The following is a 23,069-nucleotide window of genomic DNA, read 5'->3' on the forward strand; positions in this document are numbered from 1 at the left end:
AAATACAAAAAATTAAAATACAAAAAATTAGCTGGGCGTGGTGGTGTGCGCCTGTAGTCCCAGTTACTCGGTAGGCTGAGGCAGGAGAATTGCCTGAACCTGGGTGGTGGAGGTTGTAGTGAGCCGAGATCGCGCCACTGCACTCCAGCCCAGGTGACAGAGCAAGACTTCGTCTCCAAAAAAAAAAAAAAAAAAAGAAATATGACTCTTTACCACTGCACTCCCAATGCTAATATCAGAGAAAGATAAGAATCATAGGATATTTATGGGTATTTGGTAGATTCCGTATTTTGTTTCTATTAGCACTAGAGGAAATCACAGAATAACAGGGGTACTTCTCTGAAAACTGGGCGCCACTACTGTGACTCTGACGGGGTAAGTAAGTAGAGGATCTGCTTCTGCGTAGCACAACAGCTACAAGGCTAACCTGTGAGGGTCAGTGCATCAAGAATCTATAGAGGGAGCAGGGATGTCTGGGAAAGAAATCATTTTTTTTCTTTTCTTTTTATTAATTTTTGAAGCCATCATTAAGAAATCATCTTTAAATCGAAGAGAAAAGATGGCAGGATGTCAGGATTTTTTTTTTTTTTTTTTTTTTGAGGAAGAGTCTCGCTCAGTCACCCAGGCTGGAGTGCAGTCGCATGAGTTCAGCTCACTGCAATCCCCAGCTCCCAGGTTCAAGCAATTCTCATGCCGCAGCCTCCCAAATAGCCGGGATTACAGGCATGTATCACCACACCCAGCTCATTTTGTATTTTTAGTAGAGACGGGGTTTCACCATGTTGGCCAGGCTGGTCTGGAACTCCTGGTCTCAAGTGATCCACCTGCCTCAACCTCCCAAAGTGCTGGGATTACAGGCGTTGAGTCACTGTGCCCAGACCTGATGTCTGGATCTTTAGTATATACATACACAATTTTCTTTCTCTTCCATTTCCTTCTTTATCTAGAATCTAAACACTTTCCAGGTCCCAGGCAACCAAATGGGAAGAAAAGCTCAAAAGTGTTTTGTTTGGTAGGTAGCTAGTGTTGCTGGAACCTGGACTGTGGCTAACTAGTAAGACTGCAGGACACCAGTGCCCCTGAGGGCTCATATGGCTCCAGTAGATATGCAGGATCTAGAATAGGTAGGGAGGAGTTACAGAAGGTATGTATTGGCCACCCACAATCACCAACAGATGAATTTTCGCATAGGCAGAGACCTTGGTAATTACCTAAAAATACAGGGATCACACAAACTTCTTATGATATTGGGTGGATCTCAGCAAAAGTATAGAAAGGGAAGGACTTGAAAGAAGAAGTGAAATTTCTGTATGTTTAAATGTGTTAACTGGAATGCATGGATATATGTAACTAAGACCTTTATGTTTAAAAATTAAAATTGCTCTGGTCATTAATTCTATAGAATTAATGTTACCAAAGCTGCAGTAACATACTATTCAAAAATTCATTTTTCCAGACTTCTAACTGCTTAAAACAAAAAAACCCCACACACACGATTACATACATTCACACAGCTGCTATGCTCCCAAATGGAACACATATATTACTGCATACACAGAGACACTCAGAAAGCACACGTGCAGGGCTGCCAGCATACACCCATCTTGAACCTGAGGTGCATGTGGGCCACAGTGAAGGTCAAGAAGCCCGGCTGCATATCTGTTCAATGTCATTCATCTCTTTGGGACAATCTGCAGAAAGGATGAGAGGTGAGTCCTGAGTCACCACTACATCATCCTCAATTCGTACACCAAGACCCCGAAACTTCTCTGGGGCATCTCTGTCATCCTCTGGAATATAAATGCCTGTGAAGTAGAAAGAAGAACATGCTGTTCAGGAATGACAGTAACTGGGTGGTTTGGGGCAAGTAAGTTAACCTCTGGGTTAAAATTCCTTCCTCTGTAATACTGGATCTTTAAGGTACCTACCTAGTAAAGCTGTGAAGATTAAATGAGATAATACATGTCAAAGTGCCTGGCATATAATGGTCAACACATGTTGGTATCATTACTAAAATTATGATTGTGGTTATCTTTATATTGGACTACAAGCTCAATACAACTATGGCAATGCTGATCATGATTCTGTCATATTCCAGTGGCTCAAGCAGGCCAATAAAGTTACTTAATTTAAAAGTACGTCAATATATGTGGGGTACAAGCAGATTATATAAGTGCTTTCTTCCCCTGCCTAAGAGTCCCCTGGAAAAAGAGCACTTTGCAAAAATAAAGACAAAATATATTTAAACTGTATGAAAAGAAACATTTAGAGATTATTAGCCTTGACAACTGGAAGCTGCAGAAATAGTCATTATAAGGTTTAAATATATCTGATGTGGCCGGGCACGGTGGCTCAAGCCTGTAATCCTAGCACTTTGGGAGGCCGAGGCGGGTGGATCACGAGGTCAGGAGATCGAGACCATCCTGGCTAACATGGTGAAACCCCGTCTCTACTAAAAATACAAAAAACTAGCCGGGCGTGGTGGCGGGCGCCTGTAGTCCCAGCTACTCAGGAGGCTGAGGCAGGAGAATGGCATAAACCCGGGAGGCGGAGCTTGCAGTGAGCCGAGATCGCGCCCCTGCATTCCAGCCTGGGTGACGCAGAGAGACTCCGTCTCAAAAAAAAAAAAAAAAAAAAAAAAAATATATATATATATCTATATCTGATGTGTATAATATAAAGTAAAAGAGAAACTGAAAGACTTTAATGTACATTTGGAAAAATGTAGGAACCCCAGGTACCCTTTCTAATCATGAAGTTAGACACACACCAGGGCTTTTTATATTAAACAAGTTGTAAACTTCCTCCACTATCTTCACAGATCCTGCTCTACGATTAAAAAACAGAAAAAGATCAGCAAAGGAAAATGGAGCACAGTTAAGGAAGCGCTCATGTACCAACCAGATTGAACCAAACGATATAGCTATGGCCACAGATAGCAATGTATGACTAGGTTCAAAGGGTGGCATAAAAGACATTTCACAGCCATAATTTATATAGAGATTACAATACTTGAAATCTAAAATTTAGATCTGTTTTCAAAACAAAACCAGCATCAGTATTTAACCATCAACTCTGACAACATCAATCTTCACACACCACTGTGGCCACTGCTCCTCTTCAGAATCCTGCTCAACACCCAGGACCATTCAAGTTAGGTAATGTATCTGACTGTGAGCTTTCTCTGAAGCTTACGAGGAAGGCGTTGGGTACTAACAAGTGGGATGGTGCTGGGTAGTTCAATGCAGCTTGCAGAGGTGTTGAAACTGAGAGCATAGTGTGTCTGCCTGTCTCTCTGCACGCAAGCACCGGGGGCTCTGGAAGCTTGAGCAGCCCCCAGCTACTAAATGGGAGACCAGTACAAACTGGCCCTGGGAAAGGCAGGATTAAAAAAGATTCATGTCTTCATATCTATTCATTTGTATATATCTATATATAGGAAGTATTCTCCATCAGTTGTTTATTGGAGGAGTCAAATTGAACAAATTGTGTGATGTTAAATAAGAATACGAAAGATAAGTCTAAAATAAAATTATCTTCCACACTGGAGAGACTTTTTTGCTTGTCTCTTCTAACTTAATTACGTTGGTTGAGGTAAAAACAAACAATGTGGCTGGGCATGGTGGCTCACGCCTGTAATTCTAGCACTTTGGGAGACCGAGATGGGTGGATCACCTGAGGTCAGGAGTTCGAGACCAGCCTGGCCAACATGGCGAAACCCCGTCTCTACTAAAAATATAAAAATCAGCCAGGCGTGGTGGCAGATACCTGTAATCCCAGATACTCAGGAGGCTGAGGCAGGAGAATCGCTGAACCTGGGGGGCGGAGGTTGCAGTGAGTGAAGATCACACCACTTCACTCCAGCCTGGGCGAAAGAGCAAAACTCCATCTCAAAAACAAACAAACGTTTACCTCATAGTAGTAGTATAACTCCTTACCTGGCTCAATTGTGATTACCATCCCAGGCTGCAGAGGGAGAGAACGGGGCATGTCTGGAGTGTCATGGACATCCATCCCGAGGTAGTGGCCAACATGATGAGGGCAGTATTTTCGAGCAGCCTGGAAAGATAATTATCACAGTATCATCAGAGCAATGACCTCTAATGGGGAATGCTGGGCAAGTATAAATCAGTGAGATATGTGTTGTTATCTCCCCCATGGTTCTGCCACTTCAGTTTAATTCCTCCTTGGGCTAATACTTAAAGGCACCTGAAAAACTGCAACCTCTTATATGCAATTCTGCCAATGGCATTCTCATCAATCCACACTTCCATTCCCACTATTTAATATACTACCTACATGCTGACTTGGGTAATCCAACTAATGACTGTGGCAAATGAAAGTCTGTTTTCTTCAGTACCACAGGAAAGGTAAAAATAAAAGAGAGAAAAAAAATCTCTTTTTTTGGGAAAGAGAGGATGACTATTACCACAGTTCTCTTTCCAATGTTCCTTCACACATCCCTCTCAGGAATCCACTCTGGAGACCCTAAGTATCTCACAGCAACTTGTGGAGAATGCATACTTTTGGGCACGTACCAGCTTGGGTATTTCTTTTTTTTTGAGATGGAGTCCTGCTCTGTTGTCTAGGTTGGAGTACAGTGGTGTGATCTTGGCTCACTGCAAACTCGGTCTCCTGGGTTCAAGCGATTCTCCCACCTCAGCCTCCCCAATAGCTGGGATTATAGACTTGTATCACCATGCCTGGCAAATTTTTGTCTTTTTAGTAGAGACAGGGTTTCACCATGTTGGCCAAGCTGGTCTCGAACTCCTGACCTCATGTGATCTGCCTGCCTCAGCCTCCCAAAGTGCTGGGATTACAGGTGTGAGCCACTGTGCCCAGCCAGCTTGGGTATTTCCATCAGTTAGTTAAAGATTTGTTGGCCCGAGCAACAGCCAATTTATAGCTTCGTTTTTATTGATAATAGAAGTCCTAGAAGCCTTAACTTGTAGGTAGGAGATGCCTAATGGTCTATCTGACTTGGGCATCTAGCATCTTAATTTTAAAGCTGAGGTTTTACATTTTTACTGAACATCATCACATTTTGGATGCAGAAAAAAATTCACTAATGACATGGCCTTTGGGAATATTGCTGAAGTCTCAAAAATGTCACTTAAACAAATACCTTCTCCTTTGACCTACAGAATAACCCATAAAGGGATTAAAAGTTAATCTCTCTCTCTCTCTATTTTTTTTTTTTTTGGACACAGGGCCTTGTTCTGTGGCCCAGGTTGGAGTGCAGTGGTGCGATCATAGTTCACTGCAGCCTTGAACTCCTGGGGTCAAGTGATCCTCCCACCTCAACCTCCCAAGTAGCTGGGACTCGAGATGTGTGCCACCACACCTGGCTAACTTTTAAATTTTTTGTAGAGACAGGGTCTTGCTATATTTCCCAGGCTTCTCCTCATTTCTTGTTTCCTTTTTCACCCTGTCTACACCAGACTTCATTTTACGTTTTCTGAATACTGAGCTAGTTGTGCAGCATGTAATGAATCAGAATGTGCTGCCATCATCTGGAAGAAATAAGTACTGACTTCCTTTGTTTTAATCTATGTTAAAGCTAAATCCCTCTTATAGATCACAAAGATGATTTCTAAATCTTTTCACTTAAAAAAACCCCGTGTGTGTATGTGTATATATATATCTATGTGTGTACGTATATATATGTGTGTGTATACATATCTATATGTATATACATATAGATGGGTCTTGCTATATTGCCCAGGCTGGCTTCAAGCGATCCTCCTGCCTCAGCCTCCTAAACTACTGAGATTACAGGCATGAATCACTGCATCTGTCCCATTTCTAAATCGAATTAGCTTTATATACGGTAAAAGCCTAGCAGCATGCTAGGTGTTCTTGAGAACTGGGGTCAAGAGAGGTGAAATACCTTGAAGACATTATTTTCCTTAATGTTCTTCATGATTCCCAAGTCTTTAAGCTTCTGTCCTATCAGGGTCAGCATCATGCTGTAGATGTTCTCCAAGCTTGTCCCAGGGAAGCAGAGGGCCAAACAATCTCTCTGGATCTCTAGAACAGCTTCATAGAGTTCTGCCTGAGGTGCAGTGAACCTAGGGATGGGAAAACCAAATAATCTGAACTTAGATAATCTGATACTCTAAGAAGTTTGCTACTAAGTTTGATTAGAAAAACCCCAAGATGCTGCTGCTGGGGCACTGTTGATGTTTAATAAGTACCAATCTATCAATATGGCCAGGAGCTCAATCATGTCCTAGGTGCTCAGCAGGAAGGGCAACAATCCTTCAAGCTGGAGCAGCAACACAGTCTCTTCTTCAAATGGTCAGGAGAGACATGAAGTAGGGCCAAAAGCAGCACCCAGCCACGAGTGCAGTCAGTGGGCAGACGAGGCTCAGCCTTGATCCTGTCTAATCCCTTACAGCACAGACTACCATTTAAAAAAAGGCAAGAAAGCCTAGAGACCCACTTCTGACAGGTGAAGCAGATACCATGGGATAAACTAGTCAACATTTGGGCTACTAGTAACATACTAGCACTTAAGTGTCTTTAGAATAACAGTTTCTTTAGCAATTATGAGATTAAAAAGTGACCTGGGATAATATATGGTATGTATTCTCACATACTGTTGATAGGAGTGTAAACTAATACAGCCAATTACATCAAAGGCCTTAAAGATGCTCATATAACTAGAGCTTATAATTCTACTCTAATATATCCGAAGAAAATATTTGAAATTCAAAACAGCTGAATGTATGAAATGTAATTTTATTGTTGTAAATTATGTATAATTTGAATATATAAATGAATGTAATATAAAATGAATGTAATTTTATAATTGTAAATTATTAAACTCTAAATGTCCTCTAATAGAAGAATGGTTAAATATAATAGCATAAAAAACCCATAGCATAATGTACCCATACCCCACCCCACCACAGTATTACTAAATAATTATTTCTGTAACAGTTTTTTTTTTTTTTTTTAAAGAGACAAGGTCTCACTATGTTGCCCAGGTTGGTCTGGAACTCTTCAGCTCAAACGATCCTCCTGCCTTGGCCTCCCAAAGTGTCTTTATATACACTAAAATGCATACATTTGAATGGTACAATTTTGACAGATGCATGTACCAAACCTATTGAAGCTGAGGACAATGAACTCCTAAATTCTTCTGAGTCTTTTTTTTTTTTTTTTTTCCCGAGACGGAGTCTGGCTCTGTCGCCCAGGCTGGGGTGCAGTGGCCGGATCTCGGCTCACTGCAAGCTCCGCCTCCCGGGTTTACGCCATTCTCCTGCCTCAGCCTCCCGAGTAGCTGGGACTACAGGCGCCCGCCACCTCGCCTGGCTAGTTTTTTGTATTTTTTAGTAGAGACGGGGTTTCACCATGTTAGCCAGGATGGTCTCGATCTCCTAACCTCGTGATCCGCCCGTCTCGGCCTCCCAAAGTGCTGGGATTACAGACTTGAGCCACCACGCCCGGCCTCTTCTGAGTCTTCATTGCCAGCAGAAGCAGCCCTTCCACCCCTGTCTGAGAAGGCTAACCCTGTTTTCCTGAAAACCTGTAGGTATATCCCTTGAGGTAGTTGCCTTGGTTCTTCTAGTCCGAGCAGTCCTCAAGTCCCAGCAGGCTCCAAGTTAGGTAGAAAGTGTGACCCACGAGGAGGTCCACTCCACTCCAAAAAGAACTGTATGAGGGGCCGGGCATGGTGGCTCATGCCTGTAATCCCAACACTTTGGGAAGCCAAGGTCGATGGATCACCTGAGGTCAGAAGTTCGAGACCAGCCTGACCAACATGGAGAAACCCCATCTCTACTAAAAATACACAATTAGCTGGGCGTGGTGGCGCATGCCTGTAATCCCAGCTTCTCCGGAAGCTGAGGCAAGAGAATTGCTTGAACCTGGGAGGCAGAGGTTGCGTTGAGCCGAGATTGCACCATTGCACTCCCACCTGGGCAACAAGAGTGAAACTTCATCCCAAAAAAAAAAAAAAAAAAAAAAGAACTGCACGAGGTTTCCAATTTCTGACAGACAAAAATCTGGGAATATGGGTGGGAATGAATATTTATGGTGTGGGATTATGGTAGAAGGAACATAGTTGCATCAGGCAACTTTACTGATATGGGTCCACTAATCAGAGATTCTGGATTCAATGTTGTAGCTGAAGGGGTCAGAAAAGTTCTAACAGTTTGGTTGCCTGGCTGGCTGAAACACAAACCAAAAGGTCATCCACAATACATAAACACAAATGCCACAACTGCTTTGGTATACTGGAGAAGGAATTCTGCCTCAAGACTGTAATATAAATCCTGCCTGAGTTTGGACTGAAGTCTGCCCTATAGATTTTGGACTCAAGCCTTATACAGAGCATTTCCATCTCCCCCGAAAGCTTCCTCATGTTCATTTCTTTTTTTCCTTTTTTGAGATGGAATTTCCCTCTTTTGCCCAGGCTAAAGTGCTGTGACCTCGGCTCACTGCAACTTCTGCGCCTACCGGGTTCAAGCGATTCTCCTGTCTCAGCCTCCCAAGTAGCTGGGATTATAGGCGCCTGCCACCATGCCTGGCTAATTTTTGTATTTTGAGTAGAGATGGGATTTTGCCATGTTGGCCAGGCTGGTCTTGAACTCCTGATGTCAGGTGATCCGCCTCCCAAAGTCCTAGGATTACAGGCGTGAGTCACCATGTCCATTTCTAATCAATATCCCTACTTTCCGAGGCAAATGCTGTTGTGATTATTTTGACCTTAGTTTGCCTAATCTAGAACATCATATAAATGGAATCATATAATATATACTATTTTGTGTCTGGCTTCCTTCACTGAGCATAATCTATGCTCTGTGCACCACTGCACTCCAGCCTGGAATGCAATAATCTATGCTCAGTGAGGGTAGAATGATGTCTATGCAGTACATCCATGGTGTTGCTTCAATCAATAACAAAAAACATTCAATCAGTAATTAAAATGTTTTTTTATTACTGAGTGGTATTCCATTGTATGAACAGACCACAATTTGCATATTCATTCTCCTGTTGATGGGACATTTTGGTTGTTATGCTATTGTGAATAAATGCTGTTATGAATGTCCTTGTGCAACTCTTTTTGTTGAGAAATGTTTTCATTTCTCTTAAATACCTAGAATTTGGCTGGGCATAGTGGCTCATCCCTGTAATTCCAGTGTTTTGGTAGGTCAAGGCAAGAGGATCGTTTGAGCCAAGGAGTTGCAGACCAGCCTGGGCAACATAGCAAAACCCTGCCTCTATAAAAAAACAAAATATTAGCCAGGCATGGTGGCAGGTGCCTATAATCCCAGCTACTTGGGAGGTTGAGATGGGAGGATGGCTCTCTGCCTCAGCCTCCCAAGTAGCTGAGATTACAGGCACCTGCCACCATGCCCAGCTAATTTTTGTTATTTTAGTATGGACGGGGTTTCACCATGTTGGTTAGACTGGTCTCGAACTCATGACCTCAAGTGATCCACTCGCCTGGGCCTCCCAAAGTGCTGGGATTACAGGTGTGAGCCACTGCACCTGGCCTTTTTACAATGTAGTTCTATTCTTCCAGCTGGATAATTTCTTTTTTCTTGTTTTTTTTGAGATGGAGTCTTGCTCTGTTGCCCAGGCTGGAGTACAGTGGTGCGATCTCCACTCACTGCAAGCTCTGCCTCCCGGGTTCACGCCATTCTCCTGCCTCAGCCTCCCAAGTAGCTGGGACTACAGGCACCCACCACCACGCCTGGCTAATTGTTTTTATATTTTTAGTAGAGACGGGGTTTCACCGTGTTAGCCAGGATGGTCTCGATCTCCTGACCTTGTGATCTGCCTGCCTCAGCCTCCCAAAGTGCTGCGATTACAGGAGTGAGCCACCGCCCCCGGCCCCAGCTGGATACTTTCTATTTATCTTCAAGTTTGCAAACTTCTGCAGCCTCCCATCTACAGTTAAGTCCACCCAGTGAATTTCCTATTTCAGTTAATGTACTTTTTGGCTTTAAAATTGTCATTTAAAATTTAAAAATTTTTTTATTGTAAAACAAAACACAGATATAGAAAGTCAAACAAATCAATCAAACATAAACCTTAAGAAATTATTCGGTGGCTCTATTAGAAATACAAAAATTAGCTTGGCGTGGTGGCACCCGCCTGTAGCCCAGCTACTTGGGAGGCTGAGGCAGGAGAATTGCATGAACCTGGAAGCTGGAGGTTGCAGTGAGCCAAGATTGTGCCACTGCACTCCAGCCTGGGCAACGGAGCGAGACTCCGTCTCAAAAAAAAAAAAAAAAAAGAAAAGAAAAAAGAAAAAAAAAGAAATTATTATAAGGTGAATACCAGTCAGACAAAAAAATAAAAATAAAAAAAGAAAAACTTGGCAGACTATCCCAGAAGACCTTTCTATAGGTCCCAGAATAATTACAATCTTACCAATAAGTAACCCTCATCCTAACTTTTTTTTTTGAGATGGAGTCTCACTCTGCTGCCCAGGCTGGAGTACAGTGGTGTGATCTTGGCTCACTGCAACCTCCACCTCCCGGGTTCAAGTGATTCTCCTGCCTCAGCCACCCAAGTAGCTGGGACTGCAGGTGCCTGCCACCACGACTGGCTGATTTTTTTTTGTTGTTGTTATTTTTAGTAGAGACAGGGTTTCACCATGTTGGCTAGGCTGGTCTCAAACTCCTGACCTCAGGTTATCCACCTGCCTTGGCCTCCCAAAGTGCTGGGATTATAGGTGTTAGCCACCGTGCCCAGCCTTTTTTATTTTGGAGATAAGAGCCTTGCTCTGTTACCTAGGCTAGAGCGCAGTGACGTGATCGTAGTTCACTGTAACCAAAAATTTCAGGGGTCAAGTGATTTTGCCACCTCAGCCTCCTAAGTAGCTGGGATTACAGGTGTGCGCCACCATAGTTGGTCAATTTTTTGTAGATATAGAGGTCTTGCTGTGTTGCCCAGGCTGGTTTTGAACTCCTGGCCTCAAGTGATCCTCCTGCCTCAGCCTCCCAAAACACTGGGATTACAGGTGTGAGCCACCACGCTAGCCGTATCAGTTTGTAGTCAGTTAATTGTGATTTATTTGTGTGTACTATTATTTACACATGAATTTAATTTTTTTTTTTTTTTTTAAAGACAGGGTCTCACTCTGTTGCCTAGGCTGGAGTGCAGTAGTGCAGTCACAGCTCACTGCAGCCTTGACCTCCGGGCTCAGGTGATCCTCCCACTTTAGTCTCTCTAGTAGCTGGGAGTACAGGCCCATGCTACCATACCCAGCTAATTTTTTTCTTTCATGATTATATATGAAATGCTTCACAAATTTGCATGTCATCCTTGCGTAGGGGCCACGCTAATCTCTGTATTGTTCCAATTTTAGTATATGTGCTGCTGAAGGAAGCACTTTTAAAGTTTTTTTGTAGAGATGGGGTTTTGCTATGTTGCCCAGGCTGGTCTGGAACTCCTGGGCTCAAGTCATCTGCTAGCCTTGGCCTCCCAAAGTGCTGAGATTACAGGATGAACCACAATGCCTGACCGAATTTATAATTTTTATTGAGATATAATTCATTTATCATAAAATTCCTTCACTTAAAAAAGTGTACAATTCAGTGGTTTTAAGTATATTCACAATGTTGTACAACCATCACTACTCCTAATTCCAGAAAATTTTCATTACCATCTCCTCCCAAATCTTGTATCTGTTAGCAGTCACTCCCTTTTCCTTGCATTTTTTTTTTTTAATTTTAATTTAAAAAAAAATTTTTCTTTTTACAGATGGGGTCTTGCTCTTTTGCTCAGGCTGGAGTGTACTGGCTATTAACAAGCTTGTTCCCACTATTGATCGGTACAAGAGTTGTGACCTGCTCTGTTTCTGATCTGGGCCAGTTCAGCCCTCCTTAGGTAACGTGGTAGTTCCCCGCTCCTGAGCGGATACCATATTGATGATGGACTTGTCGCAGACACCTGATCAACATAGTGGACTGCAGCTTAGAACCCTTGGACTCAAGTGATCCTCCTGCCTCAGCTTCCTGAGTAGCTGAGACTATAGGTGCATGCCACTATGCTTGGTCATTGTGGGGTTTTTTCTTTTTATTTTTTTTGCGACAGGGTCTGGTTCTGTCACCCAGGCTGGACTGCAATGGTGCAGTCTTGGCTCACTGCAACCTCTGTCTCCTGGGCTCAAGCAATCCTCCCACCTCAGCCTCCCGAGTAGCTGGGACTACAGGCACGTGCCACCATGCCTGGCTAATTTTTTTGTATTTTTTGTAAAGACCGGGTTTCACTATGTTGCCCATGTTGGTCTTGAACTCCTGAGCTCAAGTGATCCTCCTGTCTTGTCTCCCAAAGTGCTGGGATTACATGAGGCACCTCGCCTGGCTGTCCTTTGTGTTTTTAAAAATATTTTTATCACCCAAATATTCACCCCAAGATAATTTTCTTTGTGCTCATTTTTAATGTATTTGATACACTCATTTGTAATATATTTGATATAACTAAAACCTCTTTTAGTTAATAGGCTCCTCCTCCACCTCTTTTCATTTCCTTGTAATGTATTTGTTAAAGAATCCAGGCTGCTTGACGTAGTTTATCAGTCTAGATTTTGCTAATTGTGCAGTTACAGACTGAATGTTTGTGAATTAGGAGGTAATTATTCTGAGGTAACAAATATTACCTGGTGTTTGGTTTTGTTAGCTAGTTGCTCTATGTTTATGTGACAATTTGAAAAGTTTGAAAAACTATCCTGCTGCTGCCGTCTTCCCAGAATCCCTGGTTCTTTTTAGTTTCTATTTCTCATTGAGATTCTCCATCTGTTCGCTCATTATGTCTACATCTTCCTTTAACATATCTGTAACAGCTACTTTAGAGTCCTTCTGCTAATTGGAACATTAAGATCATTTCTCTCTCTTTTTTTTTTTTCTTTTTCTTAAGATGGAGTTTCGCTCTGTCGCCCAAGCTGGAGTGTAGTGGTGCAGTCTCAGCTCACTGCAACCTTCCCCTTCCCAGTTCAAGAGGTCTTCCTGCCTCAGACTCCTGAGTAGCTGGGATTATAGGCGCCCGCCACCACGCCCAGCTAATTTTTGTATTTTTAGTAGAGACAGAGTTTCACGTGTTGGCCAGGTGGTCTTGAACTCCTCACTTCAAGTGATCCACCTGCCTCGGCCTCCCAAAGTGCTAGAATTACAGGCGTGAGCCACTGTACCTGGCCGGGATTATTTCGTCATCAGATTTTCTTGAATACAGGTCACAATTACCTGTTTCTTCTCACGTCTAGCAATTTTGTTAACTTGGATAGATTCAAACTACAAACTCTGTTTTCACTGGGAAGCAACTAAAATATCTTCTCAGTTTATTCTGCTTCTAGCTGCTGGTATTTTGCTGAGCCTCGTGAGGCCTCCTCAGAACACATAGTTTAGTGACTAGCCAAGGATTTTTAAATAATCTGTATGCAGATTTTGGGGCTCACAGTTTCTGCGAGCCCTTCTCGTCAAGGATTTTCCTTCATCTTTCTGGCTATTCTGCCAGCACCTAAATCTGTCCTTTGATATCTTAAATCAATAAGGCTGTGGCTTTCTGCTGCCCAAGCTATGTGCACTGGGCAATGTCCACAGGCAAAAAGCCCTATTCACCAAATTTATCCATTATAGTTTTTCTTTTTTTTTGAGACAGAGTCTTGCTCTGTCGCCCAGGCTGGAGTGCAGTGGTGCGATCTCAGCTCACTGCAAGCTCGGCCTCCCGGGTTTACGCCATTCTCCTGCCTCAGCCTCCCGAGTAGCTGGGACTACAGTCGCCCACCACCACGCCCGGCTAATTTTTTGTATTTTTAGTAGAGACGGGGTTTTACCGTGTTAGCCAGGATGGTCTCGATCTCTGGACCTTATGATCTGCCTGCCTCGGTCTCCCAAAGTGCTGGGATTACAGGCATGAGCCACTGTGCCTGGCCAGTTTTTTTTTTTTTTTTTTTTTTTTTGAGATGGAATCTCACTCTGTCACCCAGGCTGGAGGGCAGTAGTCCAATCTTGGCTCACTGCAACTTCTATCCCTTGGGTTCAAGTGATTCTCCTGCCTCAGCCTCCCGAGTACCATGCCCAGGCTAATTTTTGCATTTTTAGTAGAGACGGGGTTTCACCATTTTGGTCAGGCTGGTCTTGAACTCCTGATCTCAGGTGATCTGCCTGCCTTGGCCTCCCGAAGTGCTGGGATTACAGGTATGAGCCACCACGCCTGGCCCATTATAGTTTTTTAAAAATGGACTTTTACCTGGCTAACAAAACAGTCTTAGAAAATAATGAGGAGCTTTGCAACCTAACTTGACCAGGAATGGACCTATAGTATTTCTTTAGTCATTTATTCCAAGTATAGCCATATTCCAACTCATACTCCTAAGAAGCAGTGGGATATGTTACTCTGTAGAAACCCTACCTGCCATTGACTGGCCAGGTACGTGTGATGTCACTCACATAGCAGGAAGACTCACAACCTCCATCCAGAAGCACCATTTCCCCATCCTGGAACAAAGTAAGACAGGTTAAAGTGGATAAGCTCATGATTATAAGTTGTTTCTAGTAATCCTAATCCAAAGTATGCCTTTTTTTTTTTGAGACGGAGTTTCACTCTTGTTGCCCAGGTTGGAGTGCAATGGCGTGATCTTGGCTCACCACAACCTCCACTTCCCAGGTGCAAGCGATTCTCCTGCCTCAGCCTCCGAGCAGCTGGGATTATAGGTGCTTGCCACCACACCTGGCTATTTTGTATTTTTAGTAGAGATTGGATTTCTCCATGTTGGTCAGGATGGTCTAGAACTTCCGACCTCAGGTGATCTGCCCACCTTGGCCTCCCAAAGTGCAGGGATTACAGGCGTGAGCCATCGCACTTGGTCCATTTTTTTTTTTAAAGCTCTAATTTGAAGGACACTAATTGCTGGTTTCTTCTATTTATCTACACAGCATCTAAACTTTTCAGATGTTTGAAACAGGGGGCATGTGAAAATAAAACAAAACTTTTCAGATGAATTCACACTGCCTCAAGAAAGTTGGCAATGCATAGTGTTTAAGTGTATAGGCTTTGGAACCAGATTCCTTGGGATTGAATTACTAGGTATAAACATTAACACATCATAAATATCACTATTATCGTTTTTTTAAAGAAAAAAACCCCCATATGCTTTTGCTTTGTTGGTATATGAGAAAAGAAAAAACCAATCCTATATACGTTGGTATGCTGGGCCTTATTCAAACACAGCCACCCTTAAACATTTAACCTTGGAATATCAATTCCCTTTTTTTTTTTTTTTTTTCCCCGAGACAGAGTCTTGCTCTGTTGCCCAGGCTGGAGTGCAGTGGTGTGATCTCAGCTCACTGCAACCTCTGCCTCCTGGGTTCAAGCGATTCTCCTGCCTCAGTCTTCCAAGTAGCTGGGACTACAGGCGCACGCCACCATGCCTGGCTAACTCTGTTGGCCAGGATGGTATCGATCTCTTGACCTCATGATCCGCCCGCCTCAGCCTCCCAAAGTGCTGGAATACAGGCATGAGCCACCGCGTCAGGCCCCACTCCCCTTTTGCTCTCCATCATAATACATGTGGGGAAAGAAGAAAACTTTAAGTATATCTCTAACTTTCTAATTGTCATGTTATGCTGAAATTATCTATGCCCGTGAAGACAGAGTATATATTATTCATATCTAAGTAAGTACAACATTTGACAAACAGTAGAATAGTGAGTAAATGATAACATACAGTAATGGCAACTTAAAATAATGGATGTGATTTTTCATTTTTGGTAAAAGATTGAATAAATTTCTGCTAATAAACAACTAAATCCTGGATAAAATGTATTTTATGAAATGTTGACTTTTTTTTTGAGATGGAGTCCTGCTCTATTGCCCAGAGCTGGAGTGTAGTGGTGCAACCTCAGCTCACTGCAATCTCTGCCTCCCAGGTTCAAGAGATTCTCCTGCCTCAGCCTCCCGAGTAGCTGGGACTACAGGCATGCGCCACCACGCCCAGCTAATTTTTGTATTTTTAGTAGAGACAGGGTTTCACCATGTTGGCCAGGATGGTCGTGAACTCCTGGCTTCAAGTGATCTACCTGCCTTAGCCTCCCAAAGTACTGGGATTACAGGCATAAGCCACTGTGTCTGGCCTATATTTTATTTATTTTTTTTGAAGACAGGGTCTTGCTCTGTTGCCCAGGCTGGAGTGCAGAGGTGTGATCACAGCTCACTGCAACCTTGAACTCCCCAGGCTCAGATGATCCTTCTCACCTTAGCCTCCCAAGTAACTGGGACTATAGGCATGTGCCATCATGCCTGGTTCATTTTTGCATTTTTTTGTAGAGAGAGGGTTTCACTATGTTGCCCAGGCCAGTCTTGAACTCCTGCGTTCAAGGGATCTGCCCGCCTTGACCTCCCAAAGTGCTGGGATTACAGATGTTAGCCACCTCACCCAACCTATGATATTTATGAGTTAAAAAAAATCCCTCCAAACTACATATACAGTATACAATTTGTATAGAGTTTATAAACAAGCAGTAGCTAATTAATACTGTTTGGGGAGTCCTATGTATGTAATACAACTATTTCTTAAAAGTCAAGGGAAAAACAAAATTTAGGTTACCAGTTACCTTTGAGGAAGTGGGATGGGACAGCATAAGGGTAGGTGTGCTGTATTGCTACTGTTCTAGCTCTGAAATTGACTGCCTGGTTCATGGGTATTCATTTTTGTTTTTGTTTTTTTAAATTATGCTGTATAATTTACATGTTTCCTATATTTTTTTCTTTTGGATTTATTGAATACTAAATCAGTAAAGAAATGGACTTAGTAAAGGAACACACAATTCCTTCACTTGTAGAGTCACATGGGAAGAAAATCATAGAAGATATGTTCCCTCACAGCTAATAGCGATTTCTTAAAGTCTTTCTGCCCAGAAAATCCGCTTGGCTCACTGTTGTTGCTGCAAGTCCTTAGACAATGAGAGTTATAGTGAAAAGAGCAGAGGCTTTAGAGTAGAATACTTGGCTCTGCACTAATATGTTGTTTTAGGTTTTTAAATATTTAAATATTTATTTATTTATTTAGAGACAGAGTCTTGCTCCGCAGCCCAGGCTGGAGCGCTGGAGTACAGTGGTGTGATCTCGGCTCACTACAACTTATGCCTCCCGGGCTCAAGCAATTCTCCTGCCTCACCCTCCAGAGTAGCTGGGATTACAAGCACGTGCCACCACGCCTGGCTAATTTTTGTAGTTTTAGTAGAGACGTGTTTCACCATCTTGGCCAGGCTGGTCTCGAACTCCTGACCTCAAGTGATTCACTTGCCTTGGCGTCTCAAAGTACTAGGATTACAGGCCTGAGCCACACCTGGCCTATGTTGTTTTATTTTTTAAAGTTCATTTTCCTCATCTATTAAAAAGTCATGTTAATATTTGCTCCTTTCTAACAGAGCTAATTTAAGGATAAAATGAGATAATGCCTGTAATAAGCAATAAAATATTTTTAAAGCAATAAAATATTTTTAAAATGTCAGCTAATTTGTGAAAGCTGAAGGTTAGGGGACCATGAGGTTAGCAGGTTTTCTACTAGGGTATCTGGACCTAGTGGGAGTAGCACTGAGGGCATTTCACATACCTTGATGAGTTGATTATTCTTCACATAGTGCAAAGTGTTTGACCGATTACCACCAGCCACCACAGGTGGATAGGCTAAGATGTCTGCACCACGAGCCCGGCATTCAAATTCAAACTGTGAAAAACAACAGCAAGGTATGACTCAAAGGGTTTCTGTAGGGCTGCCCCAGCCCAGGCTCTCTTCAACTGCCCATACCTCCATACCAGTACTTATCTTAAGTCATTACTGGAAAACTATTCATCATACCTAACCAAACCTTTTATGCTGTAATTTCAGTCCATCTCTTTTATTCTCACCCCATGTACTATAATCTATGTTAAGTATACTCTTTTATTCCCATAAATCCTGTTATTTCAACCCTATTATTAAATCTGTTCTTTTTTCTTTTTTTCTTTTTTTTTTTTTTTTTTTGAGACGGAGTCTCGCTCTGCCGCCCAGGCTGGAGTGCAGTGGCCGGATCTCAGCTCACTGCAAGCTCCGCCTCCTGGGTTCACGCCATTCTCCTGCCTCAGCCTCCCGAGTAGCTGGGATTACAGGCGCCCGCCACCTCGCCCGGCTAGTTTTTTGTATTTTTTAGTAGAGACGGGGTTTCACCGTGTCAGCCAGGATGGTCTCGGCCTCCCAAAGTGCTGGGATTACAGGCTTGAGCCACCGCGCCCGGCATGAAATCTGTTCTTTTTTCTTTAGTGTTCTCTAAATCTCTTTTTTGTTTGTTTGTTTTTTTTTTTTTTTTGAGACGGAGTCTCGCTCTGTCGCCCAGGCTGGAGTGCAGTGGCCTGATCTCAGCTCACTGCAAGCTCCGCCTCCCGGGTTCCCGCCATTCTCCTGGCTCAGCCTCCCGAGTAGCTGGGACTACAGGCGCCCGCCACCTCGCCCGGCTAGTTTTTTGTAGTTTTAGTAGAGACGGGGTTTCACTGTGTTCACCAGGATGGTCTCGATCTCCTGACCTCGTGATCCACCCGGCTCGGCCTCCCAAAGTGCTGGGATTACAGGCTTGAGCCACCGCGCCCGGCCTAGTGTTCTCTAAATCTCTTATAATTTTCAAATTAAGTCCAGAAGACAGAAAACTATGATGAAGGCTGAGCCTTGAAATACAATCATGTAAGGTTACTATTTGTTTATTCTGATTTAGCTAAACACTGAAATGTGACTTACATTTTTAACAACAGCTCTAAATTACTAATTCCAATCTTTCAAATAGCTACGAATCTAAATGCTCTGGAAAAGTGAAAATGGATGCTAGGAAAATTGCAGTCCTACTAATTTCACTACGTTCTAGGATACAGGATGGAGCTGGAGGTTGGTGAGTATCTGCTACTATCTACAGCACTTTCTCAACCTCTATTTTTTTTTTGAGACACAGTATTGCTCTGTCACCCAGGCTGGAGTGCAGTGGGGCAATCATAGTTCACTATAGCCTGAATCTTCCAGGCTCAAGTCATCCACCCACCTCAGCCTCCAGAGTAACTGGACTATAGGTGTGTTACCATGCCCAACTAATTTTTTTAAATTTTTTGTAGAGATGAGGTGTCAGTATGTTGCCCAGGCTGGTCTCGAACTCCTGGACTCAAGTGATCCTCCCATCTCAGCCTCCCAAATTTTACAGGCATGTGCCACCACGCCTGTCCTCAGCATTTTTTTTTTTTTTTTTTGAGACAGTCTTGCTCTGTTGCCCAGGCTGGAGTGCAGTGGCATGATCTTGGCTCACTGCAACCTGTGCCTCCCCGGTTTAAGTGATTCTCGTATCTCAGCCACCTGACTAGCTGGGATTATAGACATACGTTACCACACCCAGCTAGTTTTTGTATTTTTAGTAGAGATGGGGTTTTGCCATGTTGGCCAGGCTGGTCTCGAACTCCTGGCCTCAAGTGATTCACTTGCCTTGGCCTCCCACAGTGCTGGCATTATAGGCATGAGCTCCACGCCCAGCCCTCAGCCTCTTTTTGACATTGACCTAAACAGTATTACTTTTGTCACCTCGCATTGCTAAATTTTCCCTTCATCATCATCTGTTCTACTTTGCAATTTTCTTCCTTTAATTGTAACACAGTATATTTTAGACTTAAAAATGACCAGTGATATTTCAGAAACAAATCCTCTCCAATGACATGCTGGTCATCACTATCATGAAAGCAAATTGCACTACCATTTCTGCAAATCAAATTATTATATTCACCTCCAACAAGACGGTGAAGCTAACCATCTAAATCTCACCTTAGCATAAAGAAAGCCTTCTTCCACAGGGGCTTTACTGGCAAACATGGTTTCTATGAAAGCCTGCAAAGAGAAAGGAGGATGAAAAGAACATGATCTCATTCTATGTTGCTTACTTGAACATTCAAAATACTGGAGCTCAAATGAAAAGCACCTTTCCCCACAATTTTGTCAACCTGAAGTTGTGACTTACTGGGGATAATAATATAGATTTCTGAAAGGAAAATATTTTGCTTTGATGTGAATGTGTCCCCTCCAAAATTCACGTTGCAATTTAATCCCCATTGGGGTGACAGTAAGAAGTGGGGCCTTTTGAGTAGTGATTAAATCATGAGGGCTCTGCCCTCATAAATGGGATTAGTGACCTTATAAAAGGGCTTGGAGGAGTGAGTTTGGCCCCTCTTGGTTTTCTGTCCCTTCTGCCATATAAGGATACCTAGAGGGTGTCATCTATCAGGAATGTCCCTTCACCAGACACTGAATCTGCTAGTACCTTGACCTTGGACTTCCCAGCCTCCAGAACTTTGAGGAAATACATTTCTATTGCTTATAAATTATCCAATCTCAGGTACTTTGTAATAGCAGCACATACTAAGATACACATTTGTTATTTACGTAACAAAATGCCTCAATAGCACCATGTATGAAATTATGGATTGAATGGTCTAGTCTACATCAAGATTTCCCAACCTCCGTACTACTGACATTTGGGGCCAGATAATTCCTCGTGGGAGAGCTGTCCTGTTCTATGTAGGATGCCAGAAGCATTCCCAATTGTGACAACAGGACATTACCAAAATGCTCCCCAGGGGACAAAACTGCTCCCCCACTGAAAACCACTGGCCTATAGTATAAGTACTTTTATTAATTCTCTGTGATAACCACACCATATGCGTGTGCATTTTTTTTTTTTTTGAGACAAGAGTCTCACTCCATCCCGCAGGTTGGAGTGCAATGGAGTGATCAGAACTCACTGCAGCCTCAAACTCCTGTACTCAAGTGATCCTCCCACTTTAGCCTCCTAAGTAGCTGGGACTACAGGTGCACGCCACCATGCCCAGCTAATTTTTAAATTTTTTGTAATTTTTAATTTTTTCAGCCTCGTAGGGTGGCTCACACCTGTAACCCAGCACTTTAGGACGCTGAGGTGAGAGGATCACTTGAGCTCAGGAGCTCAAGACCGGCCTTGACAATATAGTGAGACACTATTTCTCTAAAGAAAACAAACAAACAAACAAACAAACAGGCCAGACGTGATGGCTCACGCCCGTAATCCCAGCACTTTGGGAGGCTGAGGCGGGCAGATCATGAGGTCAAGAGTTTGAATCCAGTCTGTCCAACATAGGGAAACCCCATCTCTACTAAAAATACAAAAAATCAGCTGGATGTGGTGGTGTGCGCCTGTAATCCCAGCTACTCAGGAGGCTGCGACAGGAGAATCACGTGAACCAGGAGGCAGAGGTTGCAGTGAGCCAAGATTGCGCCACTGCACTCCAGCCCGGGCCACAATGCAAGACTCTGTCTAAAAAAAAGAAAACATGAAAACATTTCTTAGTATGAGGTAATGGCATTGCCAAAATGCCCAATAGAGTAAAAGCAAGTGGGGCAATGGTGGGAATATTTGCATGGCTTGCTCCCTCTAGATTCAAATCTTTCCTCAAATGTTTCCTCCTCATAGAGGCCCTTCCTGACTATCCCATCTAAATTAGCACCTTCCATCACATTTCATCCCCCTTCACTGCTTTGTTTTTCTTCATAGCATTTAATTCCAGATGACTTCATGTCGTTTGTTTACTGTCTCTCCTCCGCCAGAATGTAACTGTGGAGAGTGAGCGTGGATAGTCTATTGTGCTCACTAATGTATCCTCGGAACCTAGAGCAGTGCCTGGCACATAGTTGGTACTCAGTAAATATCTGCTGGATAATGAGCAATTAAAATCAATTAAAGGGGCCGGGTGTGGTGGCTCATGCCTGTGATCCCAGCACTTTGGGAGGCCCAGGTGGCAGATCACGAGGTCGGGAGATTGAGATGATCCTGGCTAACACAGTGAAACACGGTCTCTACTAAAATACAAAAAAATTAGCTGCGCGTGGTGGCGGGCACCTGTAGTCCTAGTTACTTGGGAGGCTGAGGCAGGAGAATCGCTTGAACCTGGGAGGTGGAGGTTGCAGTAAGCCAAGATCATGCCACTGCACTCCAGCCTGGGTGACAGAGCGAGACTCCATTTCAAAAAAAAAAATTAAACAACTGGGTGTGCTGGCTCACGCCTGTAATCCCAGCACTTTGGGAGGCTGGGGCACGTAGATCACTTTGGCAGGAGTTTGAGACCAGCTTGGCCAACATGGCGAAACCCTGCTGTCTCCACTAATATTAGCTGGGCATAGTGGTGGGCACCTGTAATCCCAGCTGCTCAGGAGGCTGAGGTAGGAGAATCACTTGTACCCAGAGAGTGGAGGTGGCAGTGAGCTGAGATTGCAACAGTGCACTCCAGCCTGGGTGCCACAGCAAGACTCCGTCTCAAAAAAAATAAAAAAATAAAAAAATAAAGGACACTTGCACACACAATCACAAATGTTGACAAATAACTTATTCAGCACTATATTTTTAGCATGAAACCTAAAAAATATGGCAGTCCTAGTGGCTTCACTCACTCAAAAGAGGGATTTGTCTTTTTATTAACTTTGCTTTTAACCCTTATTGCCTGGCATAGATAATTGTTGATGTCATGGCTTAAAAAAAATTTTTTTTTGGCCGGGCGCGGTGGCTCAAGCCTGTAATCCCAGCACTTTGGGAGGCCGAGACGGGCGGATCACAAGGTCAGGAGATCGAGACCATCCTGGTGAACCCAGTGAAACCCCGTCTCTACTAAAAAATACAAAAAACTAGCCGGGCGAGGTGGCGGGCGCCTGTAGTCCCAGCTACTCGGGAGGCTGAGGCAGGAGAATGGCGTGAACCCGGGGGGGCGGAGGTTGCAGTGAGCTGAGATCCGGCCACTGCACTCCAGCCTGGGTGACAGAGCGAGACCCCGTCTCAAAAAAAAATAAAAAATAAAAAATAAAAAAAAATTTTTTTTTAAGAGATGGGGTCTTGCTATGTTGCCCACACTGGAGGGCAGTGGCTATTCATAGGCACAATCATGGTGCACTACTGCCTTGAACTCCTGGGCTCAAGTGATCCTTCTGCTTCAGCCTCCTGAGTAGCTGGGACTATAGGTGCACACCATTGTGCCAGGACAGTTGTGACTCTTTCAAACTGTTATGCAGACTCAACAGGATAGAAAAG

At 43.4% G+C, this 23,069-nt stretch overlaps 1 protein-coding gene and 1 non-coding gene across 6 annotated transcripts in view; both read right to left on the reverse strand.

Annotated features, from left to right (window-relative positions):
- Positions 1–938: 938 nt before the first annotated feature.
- XPNPEP3 (X-prolyl aminopeptidase 3) overlaps positions 939–23,069 on the reverse strand; it is a 72,305-nt gene continuing 50,174 nt past the window's right edge. For all 5 annotated transcript variants that reach the window (XM_005567173.5, XM_005567171.5, XM_065522087.2 and 2 more), the window contains 6 exons: positions 19,787–19,849; positions 17,573–17,686; positions 14,371–14,456; positions 5,891–6,071; positions 3,939–4,059; positions 939–1,805 (listed from right to left, as the gene is read on the reverse strand). In XM_005567173.5, coding sequence (XP_005567230.2) covers positions 1,639–1,805; positions 3,939–4,059; positions 5,891–6,071; positions 14,371–14,456; positions 17,573–17,686; positions 19,787–19,849 — 732 coding nt within the window. In that variant the 3' untranslated portion in view covers positions 939–1,638. The remainder of the gene's footprint in view (positions 1,806–3,938; positions 4,060–5,890; positions 6,072–14,370; positions 14,457–17,572; positions 17,687–19,786; positions 19,850–23,069) is intronic.
- LOC123567423 (U6 spliceosomal RNA) lies at positions 11,250–11,353 on the reverse strand. The gene has a single exon (XR_006690331.2). It is a non-coding gene; the product is annotated as a U6 spliceosomal RNA (small nuclear RNA).

This window comes from Macaca fascicularis, chromosome 10 (assembly GCF_037993035.2).
Source record: "Macaca fascicularis isolate 582-1 chromosome 10, T2T-MFA8v1.1".
NCBI lineage: Eukaryota > Metazoa > Chordata > Mammalia > Primates > Cercopithecidae > Macaca > Macaca fascicularis.